At 43.3% G+C, this 22,244-nt stretch overlaps 1 protein-coding gene across 1 annotated transcript in view; it reads left to right on the forward strand.

Annotated features, from left to right (window-relative positions):
• Nucleotides 1–22,244, forward strand: part of fut7 (fucosyltransferase 7) — a 114,804-nt gene that overhangs the window by 52,183 nt on the left and 40,377 nt on the right. The window contains exon 4 of the mRNA XM_063074171.1: nucleotides 12,027–12,149. Coding sequence (XP_062930241.1) covers nucleotides 12,027–12,149 — 123 coding nt within the window. The remainder of the gene's footprint in view (nucleotides 1–12,026; nucleotides 12,150–22,244) is intronic.

The raw sequence follows: 22,244 nt of genomic DNA on the forward strand, positions 1-22,244 counted from the left end.
CACCTGTCATCCTCAGTCACTCCAAGGAGAAAAGGCCGAGTTCACCCAGCCTATTCTCATAAGGCATGCTCCCCAATCCAGACAACATCCTTGTAAATCTCCTCTGCACCCTTTCTATGGTTTCCACATCCTTCATGTAGTGAGGCGACCAGAACTGAACACAGTACTCCAAGTGAGGTCTGACCAGGGTCCTATATAGCTGCAGCATTACCTCTTGGCTCCTAAACTCAATCCCACGATTGATGAAGGCTTATGCACCTTAGGCCTTCTTAACCACGGAGTCAACCTGCGCAGCAGCTTTGAGTGTCCTATGGACTTGGTCCCTAAGATCCCTCTGATCCTCCACACTGCCAATAGTCTATTAATACTCTATTCTGCCATCATATTTGATCTACCAAAATGAACTACTTCACACTTGCCTGGGTTGAACTCCATCTGCCATTTCTCAGCCCAGTTTTACATCCTATCAATGTCCCGCTGTAACCTCTGACAGCCATCCATACTATTCACAACACCCCCAACCATTATGTCATGAAAGTGGTGTTGAAGCAACCAATCAGAGTGTTCCGTACCATACATCTGGTAGGAACTTGCTCATTGTAAACATGGCTTTTTCAAACCCGGAGATTTCACAGCCTTGCAGCACTTGACAATAGAGGCTAAAATGCATCTATGTACTTAAATATTCCCTCTGTGATTTAAAGAATCCACCGCAAACCCCTCCACATGCACTTGGTTAAACTCGAACAGGGAACTGAGATTCGGAGAGTATGAGCAGAACTGGTGATCAATAAAATGAATGGCTTCACTCAGTGAAAGCTGCACAATCACAAAGCAACTTAAATATTAGATCTCTTGAGTATCTGGCCTGGTGTATATCTGGCCTGATGAGTAGAGAATCTGGTCTGACAGTCCTCAGACTCAGTATTCACTAGGCCTGGTATTCAGCAGTCCAAATATTCACCAGGCATGATATTCACCGAGTTCTGCTGAAGGATCTCGCTCCGAAACATCGACTGTACACTTTTCTAGATGCTACCAGGCTTACTGAGTTCCTCCAGCATTTTGTGTGTGTTGCTTGGATTTCAGCATCTGCAGATTTTCTCTTGTTTCTGATATTCACCAGGTCAGGTGTTCACCAGAGAGTGGATGTAGTGGAATTAAAGGCTCAAAGTGTACATATGAGTTGGTGTTGTGAGTCAATGTGATGGTGCAGTCAATGAGTGGGAGGGAGACAAGGGCGGTAGGCAGAGCTTGCTTGTGTATGTGAGTGAGTGAGAGAGACTAAGACTGCTAGAGAGAGAGAAGGCAAGCAGAAGGCAGAGAGAACAGAGTAGAGTAAGAGAGAGAGGGAGATAGACACTGATGAGTGGCAGAAAGAGACAAAGAGGGAGAGAAAAGAGTGAGATGGAGACAGACAGAGAAAGAGAAAGAGCTGGAGAGAAGAGAGTGAAAGAGTGAGAGGGGAGAGCCAGAATGACAGAGACAGAGAGAGAAAAGCAGAAGCAGAGATAGAAACACACATTGGAGCTTCAGGAAATGATATTGGGCACAAGTTCCTGGATACAATGAGTCATTTTGTGAAATTTAAATTGAGGTTTTCAGCACCCCTAGCTGAAACTGTGGCATTACACAATGAAGCTGCTCAATGCTGTATATTTAAAGTATTCTGAAGTTTTGATAAAGAGCCATTGACTTGAAAAGTCTACAGTTTTGCTTTCCACAAATGCTGTCTGATCTGTTAACATATCGAGTCAATGACTCTTCAACTGAGCTTTAGGAACATGCATACACTTTAACACTGAAGAAGTGGTGTATACTAATTTCTAGGTTTAAATGTTGCTGTGCCCTGAAGGAGTGTGTGCCTCTGTGATGCTGTTTTGGGATTAGGTAGGGCTGTCATCTCTTTACGTGTCTGCAAGAGGAGAGAGTTGTTTCTGGTTGAAGCTGAGATTTCTCCAAAGGGAGCTAACAGCTAATTTACAGATGATCCACATAGTCTCCTGCACAAGATTCTCAAAGTTAATTTTCACACAAATAAAATGTTGGAAACACACACTATCTTAACAGAAAGAGAACCCCTTAACAATTCAAGGTCAAGACCCTTTGTCTGACCCTTGAGAGCATGTTAAATTTCTTCAACCGGAAATGTTAATCCTGTTTCTCTTCCACTGATGCTATCTGATCTTTGAAGTGTTGCCAGTGATTTATAGATTTTCTGTCCCTGCAGTTTGAGGATTTTCAGTTAATTTCCATGCAAGCAGTTGTCGAGATAGATAACCACTCCTTTGCTGCATCATTGGTTAAGCAAAATGCGTCTTCCTGAAAAAGGCAACAGAACCACCATCCCTCATGAAGATAAAGTGCACAAAATACAAACAGAAACACTTGTGGTTTCACAAGTCCTTTCATTATAAAGATACTTGGAGGAATGCAAGAATTTGTGGCAATGCGGTATTAAAAATGTGTTGCCATTGAGTGTAATTATCAGTTCAACACTTGTTTGCAACTGACTTTGAGGTGTCTTCACAGTTGTTAACTTGAATATGTTTTATTTCTCCGAATGTTAGGACATTAACATATTTAATAAAAACGGTCTGAAATGTGCTCTAAATGATACCATGCACATTTTATATGATAGATAAATACTCTCCTCCCCACTGCTTTATCTATTATGTAAATGTGGGCTTAGTGATCACTTTATTAGGTTCACCAGTACACCTGCTCTTTAGTGCTCCTTCACCCTGAGGGTGGCCTTATCTTGGAACAAGAGCCCGTGGACCCACATGTTGGCACAGGAATGGCAATATATAGTCTCCTTCCTGTAACTCTTAGCTAAGGCAACTAAGCAGTACACACACAACATGCTGGAGGAACTCAGCAGATCAGGCAGCATCTGTGGTCAGGAATAAACAACATCAGAGATAATACCACAAATTCTTAAAAGTACACTTACGTTTATATATATAACAACACTCAACTCTGTCTCACTGCCTCTACTATCTCTCAGCTCCCTCCACCATTGTCAGTCAGTCAGCTGAGTCCTAGTACTCAGTGACCAGACGTTTCTACCACCTGACATCAGTAAAACCATAGGGGTCAAAGACCACGATCTTTGACCCCTATTTCTCTCTCTCACACACACACACACACACACACAGTGAGATCAATGACAGCAAGTGCAATTGTTGTTTGTTCACAGTGAATTTCCACAGACCTGGAAGGGCAGTCCTGGTGGTGTAGATGTAATTGCCTCCCTGGTGCCAAGGTCGAGGAAACTGCAGATCCAGTTCTCAGCATTCTTAAGTGGGAGAGTGAACAGCCAGGGGTCATGATCCATGTAGGTACCAATGTCACAGGGTAGGAAGAGTGATGAGGTTTTGCAAAGTGAGTTCAGGGAGTTAGATGTCAAGTTAAAAAGCAGGGCCTCCAGGGTTGTGATATCAGGATTGCTAACCATGCCACTTGCTAGTGAGACCAGAAATGGGAAGATTATATAGCTTAACATCTGGCTAAGGACTTGGTTTAGGAGGGAGGGCATAAGATGTTTGGATCACTGGGCTCTCTTCCAGGGAAGGTGGGACCTGTACAGAAGAGACAGTTTGTACCTGAACTGGAAGGGGTCTAATATCCTAGCAGGAATGTTTGCCAGCATTGCACGAGGGGGGTTTAAACTCAAGCTGAAGGGAGATGGGAATCAGAATGCCAGAACAGATAGCGGAGAGGTTGTGGAGACAGATGTTGTCAAGACCTCAGACAAAGTCAGGAATTGAAAAGTTGAACAGTGGCGATTAATAACCTAAGCTGCCTATATTTCAATGCAAGAGGTACAGTATCGTAGGAAAGGCAGATGAGCTCAGGGCAGGGATCAACACCTGGAATTATGATATTGTAGCCATTAGTGAGACTCGGTTGCAGAAGGGGCAGGACTGGGAGCTCAAGATTCTGGAGTTCTGTTGATTGAGATGCACAGAGCGGGAGTGATTAAAGGAGGAGGGGTGGCATTACTAGTCAAGGAAAATGTCATGGCAGTGCTCAGTCAGGACAGACTGGAGAACTCATCTAGTGAGGAGTTACGGATGGAATGGAGTAATAAGGAAGGTACGACCACGTTAATGGGGCTATATTACAGACCACACAACAGTCTGCAGGATTTAGAGGAACAAATTTGTAGAGAGATTGCAGACTGTTGCAAGAAACATAAGATTGTTATAGTAGGTGATTTTAACTTTCCACATGTTGACTGCAACTCCCATACTGTAAAAAGGCTACATTGAAGTCCCAATGAGAGAATGTGCAATACCTGATCTGCTATTAGGGAATGAGACAGGACAGGTGACAAGCGTTTGTGTAATGGAACACTTTGCATCTATTGTTCACAATGCCGTTAGTTTAAAAGTAAATATGCAAAAAAAATAGATACGGTCCACGGGGTCTAATTTGGCGAAAGCCAATTTTGATAGTTATCAGAAAGGATCTGGTAAGTGTGGATTGGGACAAGCTGTTTTCTGGCAAAGGTGTACTTAGTAAGTGGGAGGCCTTCAAAAGTGAAATTTTGAGAGTACAAAGCTGACATGTACCTGCCAGAATAAAAGGTGGAATAACAGGTGTAGGGAACCTTAGTTTTCAAGAGATATTGAGGCTCTGGTTAAGAAAAAAAAGGAAGTGCATTGCAAGTATAGGCAAGTGTGAACAAATAAAGTGCTTATGAAGTATAAGAAATGCAAGAGAACACTTAAGGAAGAAATCAGGAGGGCTAAAAGTAGGAAAAACACACATAAAATGCTGGAGGAACTCAGCAGGCCTGGCCTCATCTATAGAAAAGAGTAAACAGTCAACATTTTAGGCTGAGACCTTTCATCAGGACTGGAAATAAAGATGAGAAGTTAGAGCAAGAAGGGGGAGAGGAGGAAGAAGCACAAGTTTGTAAATGATAGGTGAAACCAGAGAGGGGAAGAGGCGAAGTAAAGAGCCGAGAGGCTGATTGGTGAAAGAGATAAAGGGCTGGAGAAGGTGGAATCTGATAGGAGGGTGTACAAAACCATGGAAGAAAGGGAAGGGAGAGGAGCACCAGAGGGAGGTGATGGTCAGGTAAGGAGATGAGGTGAGAGAGGGAAACGGGAAGGGCAGTGGGGAGGGGGGGGCGGGGTGGCATTTCCAGAAGTTTGAGAAGTCGATTTTCAGCCATCAGGTTGGAGGCTACTGGGATGGAATATGAGGGGTTGCACCTCTAACCTGAGTGTGGTCTCATTGCAGAGGTAGAGGAGGCCGTGGACTGAGATGTCAGAATGGGATTGGGAAGTAGTATTCAAATGGGTGGTCACTGGGAGATCCCACTTTTTATGGTGGATGGAACACAGGTGCTCAGCAAAGCGGTCTCCCCTTCTACGTCAGGGTCCTCCAGCATTTTGTATGCGCTGCTTGGGTTTACAGCATCTGCTGATTTTCTTGCCTTTGGGATAAAGGAAGGCATGAGATGAAGGAGAAACCCAAGGAATTTAACAAATATGTTAAGAGCAAAAGGATTGTGAGGGACAAAATTTGTCCTCTGGAAGACCAGAATGGTAACCTATGCGTGGAGCTAAAAGAAATGCGGAGATCTTAAATGGATTTTTTGCATCTGCATTTACTTGGGAGATAGACTCAGAATCTACAGCAGTAAGGCAAAATGGCATCAACTTCACGGACCCTATACAGATTATAGAGGAGGAGGTGTTTGCTGTTGAGGCAAATTAGGGTGGATAAATCCCCAGGGACTGACAAGGCATTCGCTTGGACCCTGTGGCAGACGAGTGCAGAAATTGCAGGGGTCCTAGCAGAGATACTTAAATTATCCTTAGTGACAGGATAGGTACGAGAGGATTGGAGGATAGCTTATATTGTTCTGCTGTTTAAGAATGGCTCTAAAAATAAACCAGGAAATTATAGGCTGGTGAGCCTGACATCAGTAGTGGGGAAGTTATTGGAAGGTATTCTAAGGGACCGGATGTATGACTACTTGTATAGACATGGACTGATTGAGGGTCATCAGTGTGGCTTTGCATGTGGTAGGTTGTGAGTTTTTAGAGATTATTGAGGAAGTTACTGGGAAAGTTGATGAAGGCAAAGCAGTGGATTTTGTCTAGATGGATTTTAGCAAGGCACTTGACGAGGTCCCGCATGGGAGGTTGTTGGTCAAGAAGGTTCAGTCACTTGGCTTTCAAGATGAGGGTGTAAATTGGATTAGACGTTGGCTTTGTGGGAGAAGCCAGGGTGTTAGTAGATGGTTGTCACTCTAACTGGACACCCGTGAATAGTGGAGTGCCACAGGGATCAGTGCTGGGTTGGTTGTTGTTTGCCATCTACAAGGGGTGATTGATAAGTTCATGGCCTAAGGTAGAAGGAGTCAATTTTAGAAAACCTAGTACATTTATTTTTCAATATAGTCCCCTCCTACATATACACACTTAGTCCCACGGTCATGGAGCATACAGATCCTTCCTCTGTAGAAGTCGGCATCTTGGACCTCCAGAAAGCAGTCCACAGCGGGGGTGATTGATAAGTTTGTGGCCTAAGTTAGATGGAGATCAGTTATACAGCCCTCATTACATGCATGTGCAGTTCAACTCTTTGAGTGATTATGCAGAAAGTTTGAAGTTAATAACTCATCTTCTATAGGGTCACGACTTTGCAACGATTTAGGCGTGATCTTTTTCCAAATGTGTCCTTTAAATGTTCCCAATGTACTCTGATGTCTTCTTTAGACAACCCCGGCCTCTTTTCTGAACTGTGACCAGGAAGTTTGTTGCATAGCACCAATGTGAACTCTTGCTGCCCCCACCCCCCACGCAGTTGTTCTTTAGAAACCATAGAACCATAGAAACTACAGCACAGAAACAGGCCTTTTGGCCCTTCTTGGCTGTGCCGAACCATTTTCTGCCTAGTCCCACTGACCTGCACACGGACCATATCCCTCCATACACCTCCCATCCATGTATCTGTCCAATTTATTCTTAAATGTTAAAAAAGAACCTGCATTTACCACCTCATCTGGCAGCTCATTCCATACTCCCACCACTCTCTGTGTGAAGAAGCCCCCCCTAATGTTCCCTTTAAATTTCCCCCCTCACCCTTAACCCATGTCCTCTGGTTTTTTTCTCCCCTTGCCTCAGTGGAAAAAGCCTGCTTGCATTCACTCTATCTATACCCATCATAATTTTATATACCTCTATCAAATCTCCCCTCATTCTTCTACGCTCCAGGGAATAAAGTCCTAACCTATTCAACCTTTCTCTGTAACTGAGTTTCTCAAGTCCTGGCAACATCCTTGTAAACCTTCTCTGCACTCTTTCAACCTTATTTATATCCTTCCTGTAATTTGGTGACCAAAACTGAACACAATACTCCAGATTCGGCCTCACCAATGCCTTATACAACCACATCATAACATTCCAGCTCTTATACTCAATACTTTGATTAATAAAGGCCAATGTACCAAAAGCTCTCTTTATGACCCCATCTACCTGTGATGCTACTTTTGGGGAATTTTGTATCTGTATTCCCAGATCCCTCTGTTCTACTGCACTCCTCAGTGCCTTACCCCTAACCCTGTATGTTCTACCTTGGTTTGTCCTTCCAACGTGCAATACCTCACACTTGTCTGTATTAAACTCCATCTGCCATTTTTCAGCCCATTTTTCCAGCTGGTCCAAGTCCCTCTGCAGGCTCTGAAAATCTTCCTCACTGTCTACTACACCTCCAATCTTTGTATCATCAGCAAATTTGCTGATCCAATTTGCCACATTATCATCCAGATCATTGATATAGATGACAAATAACAATGGACCCAGCACTGATCCCTGTGGCACACCACTAGTCACAGACCTCCACTCAGAGAAGCAATTCTCTACCACCACTCTTTGGCTTCTACCATTGAGCCAATGTCTAATCCAATTTACCACCTCTCCATGTAGACCTAGCGACTGAATTTTCCTAACTAACCTCCCATGCGGGACCTTGTCAAAGGCCTTACTGAAATCCATGTAGACAATATCCACTGCCTTCCCTTCATCCACTTTCCTGGTAACCTCCTCGAAAAACTCCAATAGATTGGTCAAACATGACCTACCATGCACAAAGCCATGTTGACTCTCCCTAATAAGTCCCTGTCTATCCAAATGCTTGTAGATTCTGTCTCTCAGTACTCCCTCCAATAACTTACCTACTACCGACATTAAACTCACCGGCCTATAATTTCCCGGATTACTTTTCGATCCTTTTTTAAACAACGGAACAACATGGGCCACTCTCCAATCCTCCGGCACCTCACCCGTAGACAGTGACATTTTAAATATTTCTGCCAGGGCCCCCGCAATTTCAACACTAGTCTCCTTCAAGGTCTGAGGGAACACTCTGTCAGGTCCCAGGGATTTATCCACTTTAATTTTCCTCAAGACAGCAAGCACCTCCTCCTTTTCAATCTGTACAGTTTCCATGATCTCACTACTTGATTCCCTCAATTCCATAGACTTCATGCCAGTTTCCTTAGTAAATACAGACGCAAAAAACCTATTTAAGATCTCCCCGCACATAGCCAACCACTCTGATCTTCAAGAGGGCCAATTTTATCCCTTACAATCCTTTTGCTCTTAATATACCTGTAAAAGCTCTTTGGATTATCCTTCACTTTGACTGCCAAGGCAACCTCATGTCTTCTTTTAGCCCTCCTGATTACTTTCTTAAGTATTTTCTTGCACTTCTTATACTCCTCAAGCACCTGATTTACTCCCTGTTTCCTATACATTTCACACAACTCCCTCTTCTTCTTTATCAGAGTTGCAATATCCCTTGAGAACCAAGGTTCCTTATTCCTATTCAATTTACCTTTAATCCTGACAGGAACATACAAACTCTGCACTCTCAAAATTTCCCCTTTGAAGGCTTCCCACCTACCAATCACATCTTTGCCAGAGAACAACCCGTCCCAATCCACGCTTTTTAGATCCTTTCTCATTTCTTCAAATTTGGCCTTCTTCCAGTTCAGAACCTCAACCCTAGGACCAGATCTATCCTTGTCCATGATCAAATTGAAACTAATGGTGTTATGATCACTGGAACCAAAGTGCTCCCCTACACAGACTTCCGTCACTTGTCCTAAACTCGTTTCCTAACAGGAGATCCACTATTGCATCCCCTCTAGTTGGTCCCTCTATATATTGATTTAGAAAACTTTCCTGAACACATTTTACAAACTCTAAACCATCTATACCCCTAACAGTATGGGAGTCCCAATCAATGTATGGAAAATTAAAATCCCCTACCACCACAACTTTATGTTTCCTGCAGTTGCCTGCTATCTCTCTGCAGATTTGCTCTTCCAAGTCTCGTTGACTATTGGGTGGTCTGTAATACAATCCCACTAATATGGCCATACCTTTCCTGTTTCTCAGCTCCACCCATAAGGACTCTTTCTCCTATTTCCCTCTCGCAATATATGGAGGCTCCTAAATTAGGTGTGAAAGAGTAGATGCGTCCATTTGGTCCGCCGCAAATATCCTCCCTATCAACCTGTGATGCCACATTCAATGAATTATGGACCTGTATTCCCAGATCACTTTGTTCTACTAAATTCCTCAGTGCAAGATGGATGATAATGTGGTTAAACGGATCAGCAAATTTGCAGATGACACAAAGATTGGGGGTGTGGTGGAGAGAGAAAGACCATCGTGCTTGCAGCAGGATCTGGGCCAGCTGTAAAAACAGGATAAGAATGGCAGATGGAATTTAATGCTGTCAAGTGTGAGGTGTTGCAGTTTGGTAGGACTAACCAGGGCAGTGTCTCACACAGTGAATGGTAGGGCACTGAGGAATTCAGTAGAACAAAGTGATAGAAACATAGAAACATAGAAAACCTACAGCACAATACAGGCCCTTCGGCCCACAAAGCTGTGTGAACATGTACTTACCTTAGAACTACCTAGGCTTACCCACAGCCCTCTACTTTTCTAAGCTCCATGTACCTATCCAGGAGTCTCTTAAAAGACCCTATCGTTCCCCCTCCACCATCACCGCTGGCAGCCCATTCCACGCACTCGCCACTCTCTGCATAAAAAACTTACCCCTGACATCTCCCCTGTATCTACTTCCAAGCATGTTAAAACTATGCCCTCTCGTGCTAGCCACTTCAGCCCTGGGAAGAAGCCTCTGACTGTCCACACAATGAATGCCTCTCATTATCTTGTACACCTCTATCAAGTCGCCTCTCATCCACCGTAGCTCCAAGGAGAAAAGGCCGAGTTCACTCAACCTATTCTCATAAGGCATGCTCCCCAATCCAGGCAACATGCTTGTAAATCTCCTCTGCACCCTTTCTATGGTTTCCATGTCCTTCCTGTAGTGAGGCGACCAGAATTGAGCACAGTACTCCAAGTGGGATCTGACCAGGTCCTATATAGCTGCAACATTACCTACCAGCTCTTAAACTCAATCCCACAATTGATGAAGGCCAATACACCGTATGTCTTCTTATCCACATAGTCAACCTGTGCAGCAGCTTTGAGTATCCTGTGGACTCGGACCCCAAGATTCCTCTGATCGTCCACACAGCCAAGAGTCTTACCATTAATGTTATATTCTGCGATCATATTTGACCTACCAAAATGAACCACCTCACACTTATCTGGGCTGAACTCCATCCGCCACTTCTCAGCCCACTTTTGCATCCTATCAATGTCCTGCTATAACCTCTGACAGCCCTCCACACTATCAACAACACTCCCAACCTTTGTGTCATCAGTAAATTTACTAACCAATGTCTACACTTCCTCATCCAGGTCAGTTACAAAGAGTAGGGGTCCCAGAACAGCTCCCTGAGGCACACCACTGGTCACCCAGCCTCCATGTAGAATATGACCTATTTACAACCACTCTTCTTCTTCTTCTTCTCTGTCTTGTTTTACAGCGGTTGGCACCAGCTTAACAACCACTGCAACCACTCTTTGCCTTCTGTGGGCAAGCCAGTTCTGGATCCACAAAGCAATGTCTACTTGGATCCCATGCCTCCTTACTTTCTCAATAAGCCTTGCATGGGGTACCTTATCAAATGCCCTGCTAAAATCCATATACACTACATCTACGGCTCTACCTTCATCAATGTGTCCAGTCACATCCTCAAAAAATTCAATCAGGCTCGTAATGCATGACCTGCCTTTAACAAAGCCATGCTGACTATTTCTAATCATATTATGGCTCTCCAAATGTTCATAAGTCCTGCTGCTCAGGATCTTCTCCATCAATTTGCCAAACACTGAAGTAAGACTCACTGGTCTATAATTTCCTGGGCTATCCCTACTCCCTTTCTTGAATAAGGGAACAACATCTTCAACCCTTCAATCCTCCAGAACCTCTCCCGTCCCCATTGATGATGCAAAGATCATCGCCAGAGTCTCAGCAATCTCCTCCCTTGCCTCCCACAGTAGCCTGGGATACATCCCGTCCGATCCCAGTGACTTATCCAACTTGATGCTTTCCAAAAGCTCCAGCACATCCTCTTTCTTAATATCTACATGCTCAAGCTTTTCAGTCCACTGCAAGTCATCCCTACAATTGCCAAGATCCTTTTCCGTAGTGAATACTGTATTTTGACTGCCAAAATGTCCTATTTAAACATCCCGCCAGTGTTTATCTGAGTGTGGGCTACAGATGCTGGACAGACCCAAGGAGAAAAATCACTGTGTCCATTGGTGTAGTATTCTCCAGCTTTCATATTTTTATTTCATATATCCTTCTGATGCAAAAGGAATCCACTTGGCCCATTAATTCTATCCCAGCTCTAAAATCATCAGGACTGATAAAGGGTCTTGGCCCGAAAACATTAACTGTTTATTCCTTTCCGTAGATGCTCCCTGGCCTGTTGAGTTCCTCCAGCATTTTGTACGTGTTACTCTGGATTCCCAGCATCTGCAGAATATCTTTTGTGTATGATTTAGTGCTCCAGTCCTGATGATTGGTCTCAGCCTGAAATATTGAGTGTTTATTCTTTTCCATAGATGCTGCCTGCCCTTCTGAGTTCCTCCCGCATCTGCAGAATCTCTTGTGTTTATGCTCACAAAGAAAATGCATGTTTTCCACAGCTATGTGCAAAGTGTTGCATCTTGCAAAGTCAAACCAGGGTAGCAGTCTCACATGTGACGCCAAACAAAGCTATCGGACGATTGATGCTAATGAGAGAGATAAGAGAGACAATGGAGAAACATTCAAAATGTTAATAAGAGAGAAGAGAGGGATTAACGGAAAAGAAACACAATTCAGAATATTGACAGACCAGTTACTTTGAACCTGAACTGTTTGAAGTTTGATGGACAGGTGATACCCCAGCAGGGGGATAAAAAGAGCAGGTTCGCTAAGGCACGAGACACACCACGACACCACGAGACAACGAGACCCTGGAAAGAGCGGTGTGCCCCCACAAGTGGTGGGAGTTTGGAGGTCTGGTTCAAGGGAACCGACCAGAGGCTCACAGGGTGTAAAGGTACGATCGGTGGGAACCTGGGGTGTGTGTCCGCCCTTGCCTGGGTGCCGAGTTCACCGCGGAAGAACGATTGTATCCGGAACGGAGGGGTCACAGTCGGTGACCACAGCGGGATAGAAGACATAAAAGGGTCGGCCCGAAACCAACTATGAAGACATCAAAGGTCTGCCTGATCCAAATTGCATCCCTCTCTCTCTCTCTCTCCAATGGTACCACAACAGCGGTTACTGCGAACTGCACTAAACTGAACTGAAATCTGCGTCACTTAAGACTGATCATTTTACCCCTAGACTGCGATAGAGCTCAGTTGATTCCTATTACCCTAGTTCTGTGTATATGTGTGTATTATCATTGCTAACCTGTCACATTTATTATCATTGCTAGCTAACCTGTACGTTCAGCCAGAGACTCATTCCTCCGAGATGCAGCACTGATTGTCATAGGAAGTCATTCCTGCCTGTGGCCATTAAACTTTACAACTCCTCCTTTGGAGGGTCAGACACCCTGAGCCGATAGGTTGGTCCTGGATTTATTTCATAATTTACTGGCATAATTTACATATTACTATTTAACAATTTATTACTAATTTCTATTACTATTCTATTACTATTTATTATTTCTATGACTATTACTATTTACTATTTACTAATAGTAATATTACTATTACTATTTCTATTACTATTTATTATTTATGGTGCAACTGTAACGAAAACCAATTTCCCCCCGGGATCAATAAAGTATGACTATGACTTACATCCTTATGATTAGAGTACTGTATTACTTAGTTCTTTAATAAAACTTTATTAGTTCCTAGTAATCCAGACTCCAATGAGCGTTCCATTTCTGCTGGTTTGGCAACCCAGTTACGGGGTACGTAACACACAGTAAACAGGAAGGGCCTGGGGAATGTTGCAGAACAGGAGGATCTTGGAGTTCAGGCCTATGGTTCCCTGAAAATGGAGTCATGGATATACAGGAGGTGAAGAAGACATTTGGCATGCTTCATCTTTCAGGGCACTGACTACAAATGTTGGGAGGTTATGTTGCAATTGTACAAGATTCTCATGAGGCTGTACTTGGGATATTCTGTTCACTTTTAATCACCTCCCTTTAGGAAAGGTGTTATTAAATGGGAAGGTGTGCAGAAAAGATTTTAAAGTATGTTGCCAGGACTCGAGACTAAGTTACAGGAAGAGGTTGGACAAACTAAGACACTTTGCTTGAAGTGTAGGAGGCTGCAAAGTGATCTTATAGATGTATATGAGAGGTATAGATGGCTGAATACACTCACTCCTTTTGCTAAGGTTGTGAAATCAAGAAATAGAGGAGATAGGTTTAAGGTAAGAGAGGAAAAATTTAATAGGAACTTGAGGAGCAATCCTTTTACACAGAGAGTGCTAAGGTATGGTTTGAGGTTCCAGGGGAAATGTTTGAGGCAGGTACAATAGTAACTTTGAAAAGACAATTGGATATGTGCATGGATAGGAAAGGTTATGGGCCCAATTCAGGGAAATGGGTCTAATTTGGATGGGCATCTTGGTTGGTATGAATCATATGGGCCAAAGGGTGTGCTGTCCTGCTTTATGGTTCTATGACACATGGACAGCACCAGAGGTCTGCATCGAACCTCGGTAACTCGAACTGTCGTGCAGTTGTGCTCACTGTCACTCTTCCTACTGTTGATAGGGATGTATGAAACCCCTTGCATAAATGCTCAAGGTTTTATAAATGTGAAAACTATTCCAAACATTGAATTTGTAAATGTTAACACTTTAGTTTTTAACAAAGAGCCAATGCTCTTTCCAAATCACAGACTTATGGTATGATGGAGAGCTAAAACAAAAACAGAAAGTGTTAGAATAACTATTTATTCTATTCCCGACAAGATATGGGGGGGGGGGTGCAGGAGAGGAGTGGATGGGGGGGGAGAGGAGTGGATGTGGGGAGGGAGGGGAGTGGATGGGAGGGGGGAGAGGAGTGGATGGGGTAGAGAAGGGGATGGGGAGAGAAGGGAATGGGGAAAGGGGATGGGGAGGAGAGATGGGAAGGGAGGGGTAAAACAATAGCAATATGAAATAAAGTGTGTAACAGCTATATAAAAAGTGCAGTGCAGGTAAAGAATAAAAGTACAACATCATAATAAGGTAGGTGGTGAGGTCAAGAGTCCAGCTGCAAAGACTGTGGGCGATCTGGTTGAGGTGTATAAAATTATGACAGGCATAGATGGGGTAGATCATCATCCCTTTAAAGTGAGGTGTGGGAGTATAAAGGAGATATGCAGGGTAAGTTTTTTTTTACACAAATAGAGGTGGGTGCCTAGAATACAGTGCTAGGGGTAGTGGAGCAAGTAAAGATTGAAAAAAACATTTATTATTAAAGAATGTATGCAGTATAAAACCCTGAGGTTCATCTTCCCACGGAGAGTCATGAAACAAAGAAAACTATGGAGCCCGTGCAAAGAAAAACATCAAATCCCAACGCGCAAAAAAAAAAGAACAAATCATGCAAATGGCAAAAATGAGTGGAAAAACACAGAATATAAAACATCAAACTACAAAGTCATCGAAACAGCCCAGGAATAGTCTGTTCAGTCAGCTCGACTTAGATCAGGTAGTGACATTTACATGCAGGGAATGGAGTGATATGGATCATGTGCAAATGGAATGTTTAGTTTAATTTGACATCATAATTGACACAGCATATCGTGTAACAAAGGGCCTGTTCCTGTGCTATATACTGTAGTTCTAATGTTCTATTTATTCAGTAGGTCAGTTGCATCTGTCAGAGGACAGCCTCAACAACTTTTAAAAACTTTCATCTAAATGAATTGCTTTCTTTCCAAAGCCATGCAATTTTTTAGTAAGATAACTTTTATTTTAATCTTACTTTGACCATTGCCTTTAAATTTTAATTACAGTTCTGTGCTTTGATCCATATAATTCAAGTTCTCCAAACTGAGATCAACCTTGTGTGATCACAAGTGAACATAATATGATCGAATTCACCCTGAAATCTGAGAAGGAGAAGCTAAAGAACACTGGCAGGGATGATGGCAGAGCAGCAATGGCTGGAATTTCTGGAAGTGATTTGGAAGGCACAGGATATATACATCCCAAAGAGAAAGAAGTATTCTAAAGGAAAGATGACACAACTGTGTTTAACAAGAGAAGCCTAAGCCGGCATAAAAGTCAAAGAGACAGCACATAATAGAGCAAAAATAGTGAAAGTTAGAGGATTTGGAAGTTTATAAAAATCAACAGAAGGCAACTAAAGGAGTCACTAGAAAGGTAAAGGTGGAATACAAAAGCTGGCTAGGCAATAATATTAAAGAGGATACAGAAGTTTCTTCATTGTATAAAGTGTAAAAGAGAGGCAAGAGTGGATATCGGACCCCTGGAAAATGATGCTGGAGAGGTAGGAATGGTGGACAAGGAAATGGCCGATGAAATGAATAAGTATTTTGCATCAGTCTATGTGGAAGACACTAGCAGTACAGTGGAAGTTCCAGGTGTTATGAAATGTGTGAAGTTACCATTACTAGAGAGAAGGTTCTTGGGAAAACTGAAAGATCTTAAGGTAGACAAGTCACTTGGACCAATTGGTGTACAATTTGGATTCTGAAAGAGGTGGCTGAAGAGATTAGAAGGTATTAGTAATGATCTTTCATGAATCACTAGATTCTGGAGTGGTTCTGGAAGACAGGAAAACTACAATGTCACTCCACTCTTCAAGAAGGTTGAAAGGCAGAAGAAGGGAAACTATAGGCCAGTTATTCAGACCTCAGTGGTTTGGGAAGATGTGGTCGATTGTCAGGGATGAGGTCTCAGGGTACTTGGAGGCTCATAATAAAAATCGGCCAGAGTCAGCATGATTTCCTCAAGGGAAAATCTTGCTTGACAAAGCTGTTGGAAATCTTTGAAGAAACAACAAACAGGATAGTTTATATAGGATAGAGGAGAACTGGTAGAGGTTATGTTCTTGGAATTTCAGAAGGTCTTTGACAATGTGTCACACATGAGGCTGCATAACAAGCTACTAGCCCATGATATTACAGGAAAGATTCTAGCATGGATAAAGCAGTGGCTGACAGGCAGGAGGCAAAGTGTGGAAATGAAGGAAGCCTTTTCTGGCTGGCTGCTAGTGACTAGTAGTGTTCCACAGGGTTCTGTATTGGGACAGATTCTTTTTGTTATATGTCAAAGATTTGGATGATGGAACTGATAGCTTTGTTGCAAAGTTTGCAGATAATATGAAGATGGGTGGAGGGGCAGACAGTTTTGAGGATTTAGAGAGGCTACAAAGGGACTTAGACAGATTGGGAGAATGGATGAAGAAATGGCAGATGGAATACAGTGTCAGGAAGTGTATGGTCATGCACTTTGGTAGAAAAAATGAAGAGGTTGACTATTTTTCTAATTGGAGAGAATTTTTTTTAAAAACTGAGGCACGAATGGACTTGGGAGTCCTTGTGCAGGATTCCCTAAAGGTTTATTTGCAGTTTGAGTCTGTTGTAAGGAAGGCAAATGTGATGTTAGCATTAATTTTAAGAGGACTAGAATATAAAAGCAAAGATGTAATGTGGAGACTTTATAAAGCACTGGTGAGGCCTCACTTTGAGTATTGTGAGCAGTTTTGGGCCCCTTAACTTAGAAGGCCGTGTGCTCAGTCCACTGCTGTTCACTCTGCTGACCCATGACTGTGCTGCAACACACAGCTCAAATCACATCGTCAAGTTTGCCAATGACACGACCGTGGTGGGTTTCATCGGCAAGAACGACGAGTCAACATACAGAGAGGAGGCTCAGGGGCTAACAGACTGGTGCAGAGCCAACAATCCGTCTCTGAATGTGAACAAAACAAAAGAGATGGTTGTTGACTTCAGGAGAGCACGGAGCGACCACTCTCCACCGAACATTGATGGCTCCTCCATTGAGATCGTTAAGAGCACCAAATTTCGTTGTGTTCACCTAGCGGAGAATCTCACCTGGTCCCTCAACACCAGCTCCATAGCCAACAAAGCCCAGCAGCGTCTTTACTTTCTGTGAAGGCCGAGAAAAGTCCATCTCCAATCCCCATCCTCACCACATTCTACAGAGGTTGTATTGAGAGCATCCTGAGCAGCTGCATCACTGCCTGGTTCAGGAATTGCACCGTCTCGGATCGCAAGACCCTGCAGTGGATAGTGAGGTCAGCTGAGAAGATCATCGGGGTCTCTCTTCCCGCTATTACAGACATTTAGACCACACGCTGCACCTACAAAGCTAACAGTATTGTGAAGGACCCCACGCACCCCTCACACAAACTCTTCTCCCTCCTGCCATCTGGCAAAAGGTACCGAAACTTTTGGGCTCTCACGACCAGACTGTGCAACAGTTTCTTCCCCCAAGCCATCAGACTCCTCAATACTCAGTCTAGACTACATCATTTATTATTATATTGTATTTTGTCCTCTACTGTGCCTATGTTCTTGTTTATTAATTATTGTACTGCCCTGCATTGTTTTGTGCAATTTATGTAGTCCTGTGCAGGTCTGTAGTCTAGTGTAGTTTTTATGTTGTTTTATGTAGTCTAGTGTAGCCTTGTGCTGTCTCGCATAGTCTAGTGTAGTTTTGTGTTGTTTCATGTAGCATCATGGTCCTGGAGGAACGTTGTTTCGTTTTTACTGTGTACTGTACCAGCAGCTTATGGTCAAAATGACAATAGGCTTGACTTGACTTGACTTGAAGTGATTTGCTGAAACTGGAGAGGGTTCAAAGGTGGTTCACAAAAATGATTCCAGGATTGAATGGCTTGTCATATGATGAGCGTTTGATAGCTTTGGGTCTGTATTCACTAGAACTCAGAAGAATGAGGGGTGACCTCATTGAAACGTATCAAATGATGAAAGGCCTTGATAGAATGGAGAGGATGTTTCCTATGGTGGGAGAGTCTAAGAGCAGAGGACACAGCCTCAGAATAGAGGGGTGTCCTTTTAGAACGGATATGAGGAGGAATTTCTTCAGCCAGAGAGCAGTGAATCTGTGGAATTCTTTGCCATAGGCAGCTGTGGAGTCCGTCTTTATGTCTATTTAACACAGAGGTTGATAATTCTTGACTGGTCAGGGCATGAGGGGATATAGGGAGAAGGCAGGTGATTGGGGCTGAAAGGAAAATTAGATCAGTCATGATGAAATGGTGGAGTAGACTCGATGGACTAAATGGCCTAATTCTGCTCCTAGCCACACACATCAAATTTGCTGGTGAACGCAGCAGGCCAGGTAGCATCTCTAGGAAGAGGTACAGTCGACGTTTCAGGCCGAGACCCTTCATCTCCTAATTCTGCTCCTATATGTTATGGCCTAATAGCCTTATCTCTTTCAATGTGACAGCTTCAGTTCCCAGACTGAACGCACAGGGTGATAAATCAGTGTAGAGGAATGAGCAGATCATCTGGTTGAGGGACGCTGCAACACCAAGGAGTTAATCATTGACTTCAGAAAGAAGCTGTTGAGGGATCACGTGCCAGTTCTTACTGGTGAGTCAGAGTTGGAAAATGGCAGCACTTCAGATTTCTGGCCATTAACCTCTTGCTCTTGTCCTGTGCCCAGCACATAGATGCAATCACGTGAAAGGCACTCCAGAGCCCTTACTTTCTTAGAAGTTTAAAGAGATTTGACAAGTCACTGAATATTCTGATTTTAACAGATGCCCTATTGAAAGCAGCTTAGCTAGATGCACCATGGCCTGATACAGCAGTTTCAATTCAGAGGAATGCAGGAGGCCGCAGTGAGTGATGGACACAACTCAGTCCATCATGGGCACTGCCCGCTCCACCATTGACAGCATCTTCAGGAGGTGCTGTCTCAAGAAGGTGGCATCTACTATCAAGGAACTGCACTATAGAACATAGAACATAGAATAGTACAGCACAGTACAGGCCCTTTGGCCCACAATGTTATGCTGACCCTCAAACCCTACCTCACATATAAGCCCCCACCTTAAATTCCTCCATATACCTGTCTAGTAGTCTCTTAAACTTCACTAGTGTATCTGCCTCCACCACTGACTCAGGCAGTGCATTCCACGCACCAACCACTCTCTGAGTAAAAAACCTTCCTCCAATATCCCCCTTGAACTTCCCACCCCTTACCTTAAAGCCATGTCCTCTTGTATTGAGCAGTGGTGTCCTGGGGAAGAGACGCTGGCTATCCACTCTATATATTCCTCTTATTATCTTGTACACCTCTATCATGTCTCCTCTCATCCTCCTTCTCTCCAAAGAGTAAAACCCTAGCTCCCTTAATCTCTGATCATAATGCATACTCTCTAAACCAGGCAGCATCCTGGTAAATCTCCTCTGTACCCTTTCCAATGCTTCCACATCCTTCCTATAGTGAGGTGACCAGAACTGGACACAGTACTCCAAGTGTGGCCTAACCAGAGTTTTATAGAGCTGCATCATTACATCGCGACTCTTAAACTCTATCCCTCGACTTTTGAAAGCTAACACTCCATAAGCTTTCTTAACTACCCTATCCACCTGTGAGGCAACTTTCAGGGATCTGAGGACATGTACCCCCAGATCCCTCTGCTCCTCCACACTAACAAGTATCCTGCCATTTACTTTGTACTCTGCCTTGGAGTTTGTCCTTCCAAAGTGTACCACCTCACACTTCTCTGGGTTGAACTCCATCTGCCACTTCTCAGTCCACTTCTGCATCCTATCAATGTCTCTCTGCGATCTTTGACAATCCTCTACACTATCTACAACACCACCAACCTTTGTGTTGTCTGCAAACTTGCCAACCCACCCTTCTACCCCCACCATCCAGGTCGTTAATAAAAATCACGAAAAGTAGAGGTCCCAGAACAGATCCTTGTGGGACACCACTAGTCACAATCCTCCAATCTGAATGTACTCCCTCCACCATGACCCTCTGCCTTCTGCAGGCAAGCCAATTCTGAATCCACCTGGCCAAACTTCCCTGGATCCCATGCATTCTAACTTTCTGAATAAGCCTACCGTGTGGAACCTTGTCAAATGCCTTACTAAATCCATATAGATATGAACTATCTGGATCTTGCTGCTCTTCAGTCAGGGTGTTACAGAAACCTGGTCTAGCACCTCCAGCTTCATAAATACCTACTTTCCTATAACCACCTGCTTTGTGAACAGGCCTGCACATCCTTAACCCTGCAACCTCATCAACAGAACACCTACAGATCTCTACTATGGACTTGTCCCCGTGTCTTACTTTGCACAAATGTCATGTTGCACTATTGCACAAGTATCACAGGGATATTTTCAAAGTCTTTTTCTGCCCATGAGGCTGAAAAATCAGGAAAAAAAATGGGGACCCAGTCATTCACTGAAAAAATTTAAAATTTTCCTGTAAGTATACAAAATAGCAAGTCTCTTTTGGCCAATGAATCTGCACTATGACCATAAGGCATCCATTTTACACCAGTCCTACAATAATTCCATTTTATTCTCTTCTTATTCCCATCAACTACACACCAGGGCTAGTTTAGAGAGGACAATTAACCTATAATCATGCACATGATGTAGATGTGGAAAGAAACTGGAGCCTGTGGAGAAACCTTTGTGGTCTCAAGTCAAATTTGCAAACTCCGCTGGAGGTCAGGACTGAACCCGGCTCACTAGAGTTGTGAGGCTGTGTTCCTCAGAACTAAGAGAAAAAATTATTGCACGTATCATTCATTCATATCATCAGACCTGATGATGAGACACTTCCACTTTAGCGTCAATTCAGGACCAACTCTCAAACATATGCTAGTTTGTCATTGAAAGATTCCTGCAAGAGAAGTCAAAACAAACATAAAAGCCAAGGAGACGGCATATAATAGAGCAAAAATTAGTGAGAAGTGAGAGGATTGGGAAGCTTTTGAAAACCAATGGAAGGCTACTAAAAAGTCATTAAAAAGGAAAAGATGGAATATGAAGATAAGCTTGCCAAAAATATTAAAAAAGATACCAAAGATTTCTTCAGATGTATAAAGTGTAAAAGAGAAGTGGGGGTAGATATTGGACCACTGGAAAATGATGCTAGAGAGTAGTAATGGGGGACAAGGAAATAGCAGATGAACTGTATCAATATTTTACATCAGTCTTCACTGTGAAAGACACTAGCAGTATGACAGAAGTTCAAGGTTGGCAAGTGGCAGAAGTGTGTGAAGTAGCAATTACCAGGGAAAAGGTCCTTGGGAAACTGTAAGGTCTGAAGGTAGATAAATCACCTGGACCAGATGACCTACAACCCAGGGTTCTGAAAGAGGCAGCTGAAGAGATTGTGGAGGCATTACTAATGATCTTTCAAGAATCAATTGATTCTGGCACAGTTCTGGAGGAATAGAAAACTGCAAATGTCACTCCACTCTTCAAGAGGGAGAGAGGCAGAAGAAAGGAAGTAATAGGCTAGGTAATCTAACCACAGTGGTTGGGAAGATGTCGGATCTGTTGTTAAGGATGTAATTTCAGGTTACATGGATAGAGCTTTGGCTGATTGGCAGTAGGCAAATAGTGAGAACATAGGAGTCTTCTCTGGTTGGCTGCTGGTGACAATTGGTCCATAGGAGGCGGTGTTGGGACTGATTCTTTTTACATTATATGTCAATGATTTGGATGAAGGAATTGATCAAAATTCAATAGTTCAAAGTACATTTATTATCAAAATGTACATGAAGTATACAACCCTGAAATTCATCTTCTCCACAGACAGTCACGAAACAAGAATGA

The sequence above is a fragment of the Mobula hypostoma genome, chromosome 21 (assembly GCF_963921235.1).
Source record: "Mobula hypostoma chromosome 21, sMobHyp1.1, whole genome shotgun sequence".
Classification (NCBI taxonomy): domain Eukaryota; kingdom Metazoa; phylum Chordata; class Chondrichthyes; order Myliobatiformes; family Myliobatidae; genus Mobula; species Mobula hypostoma.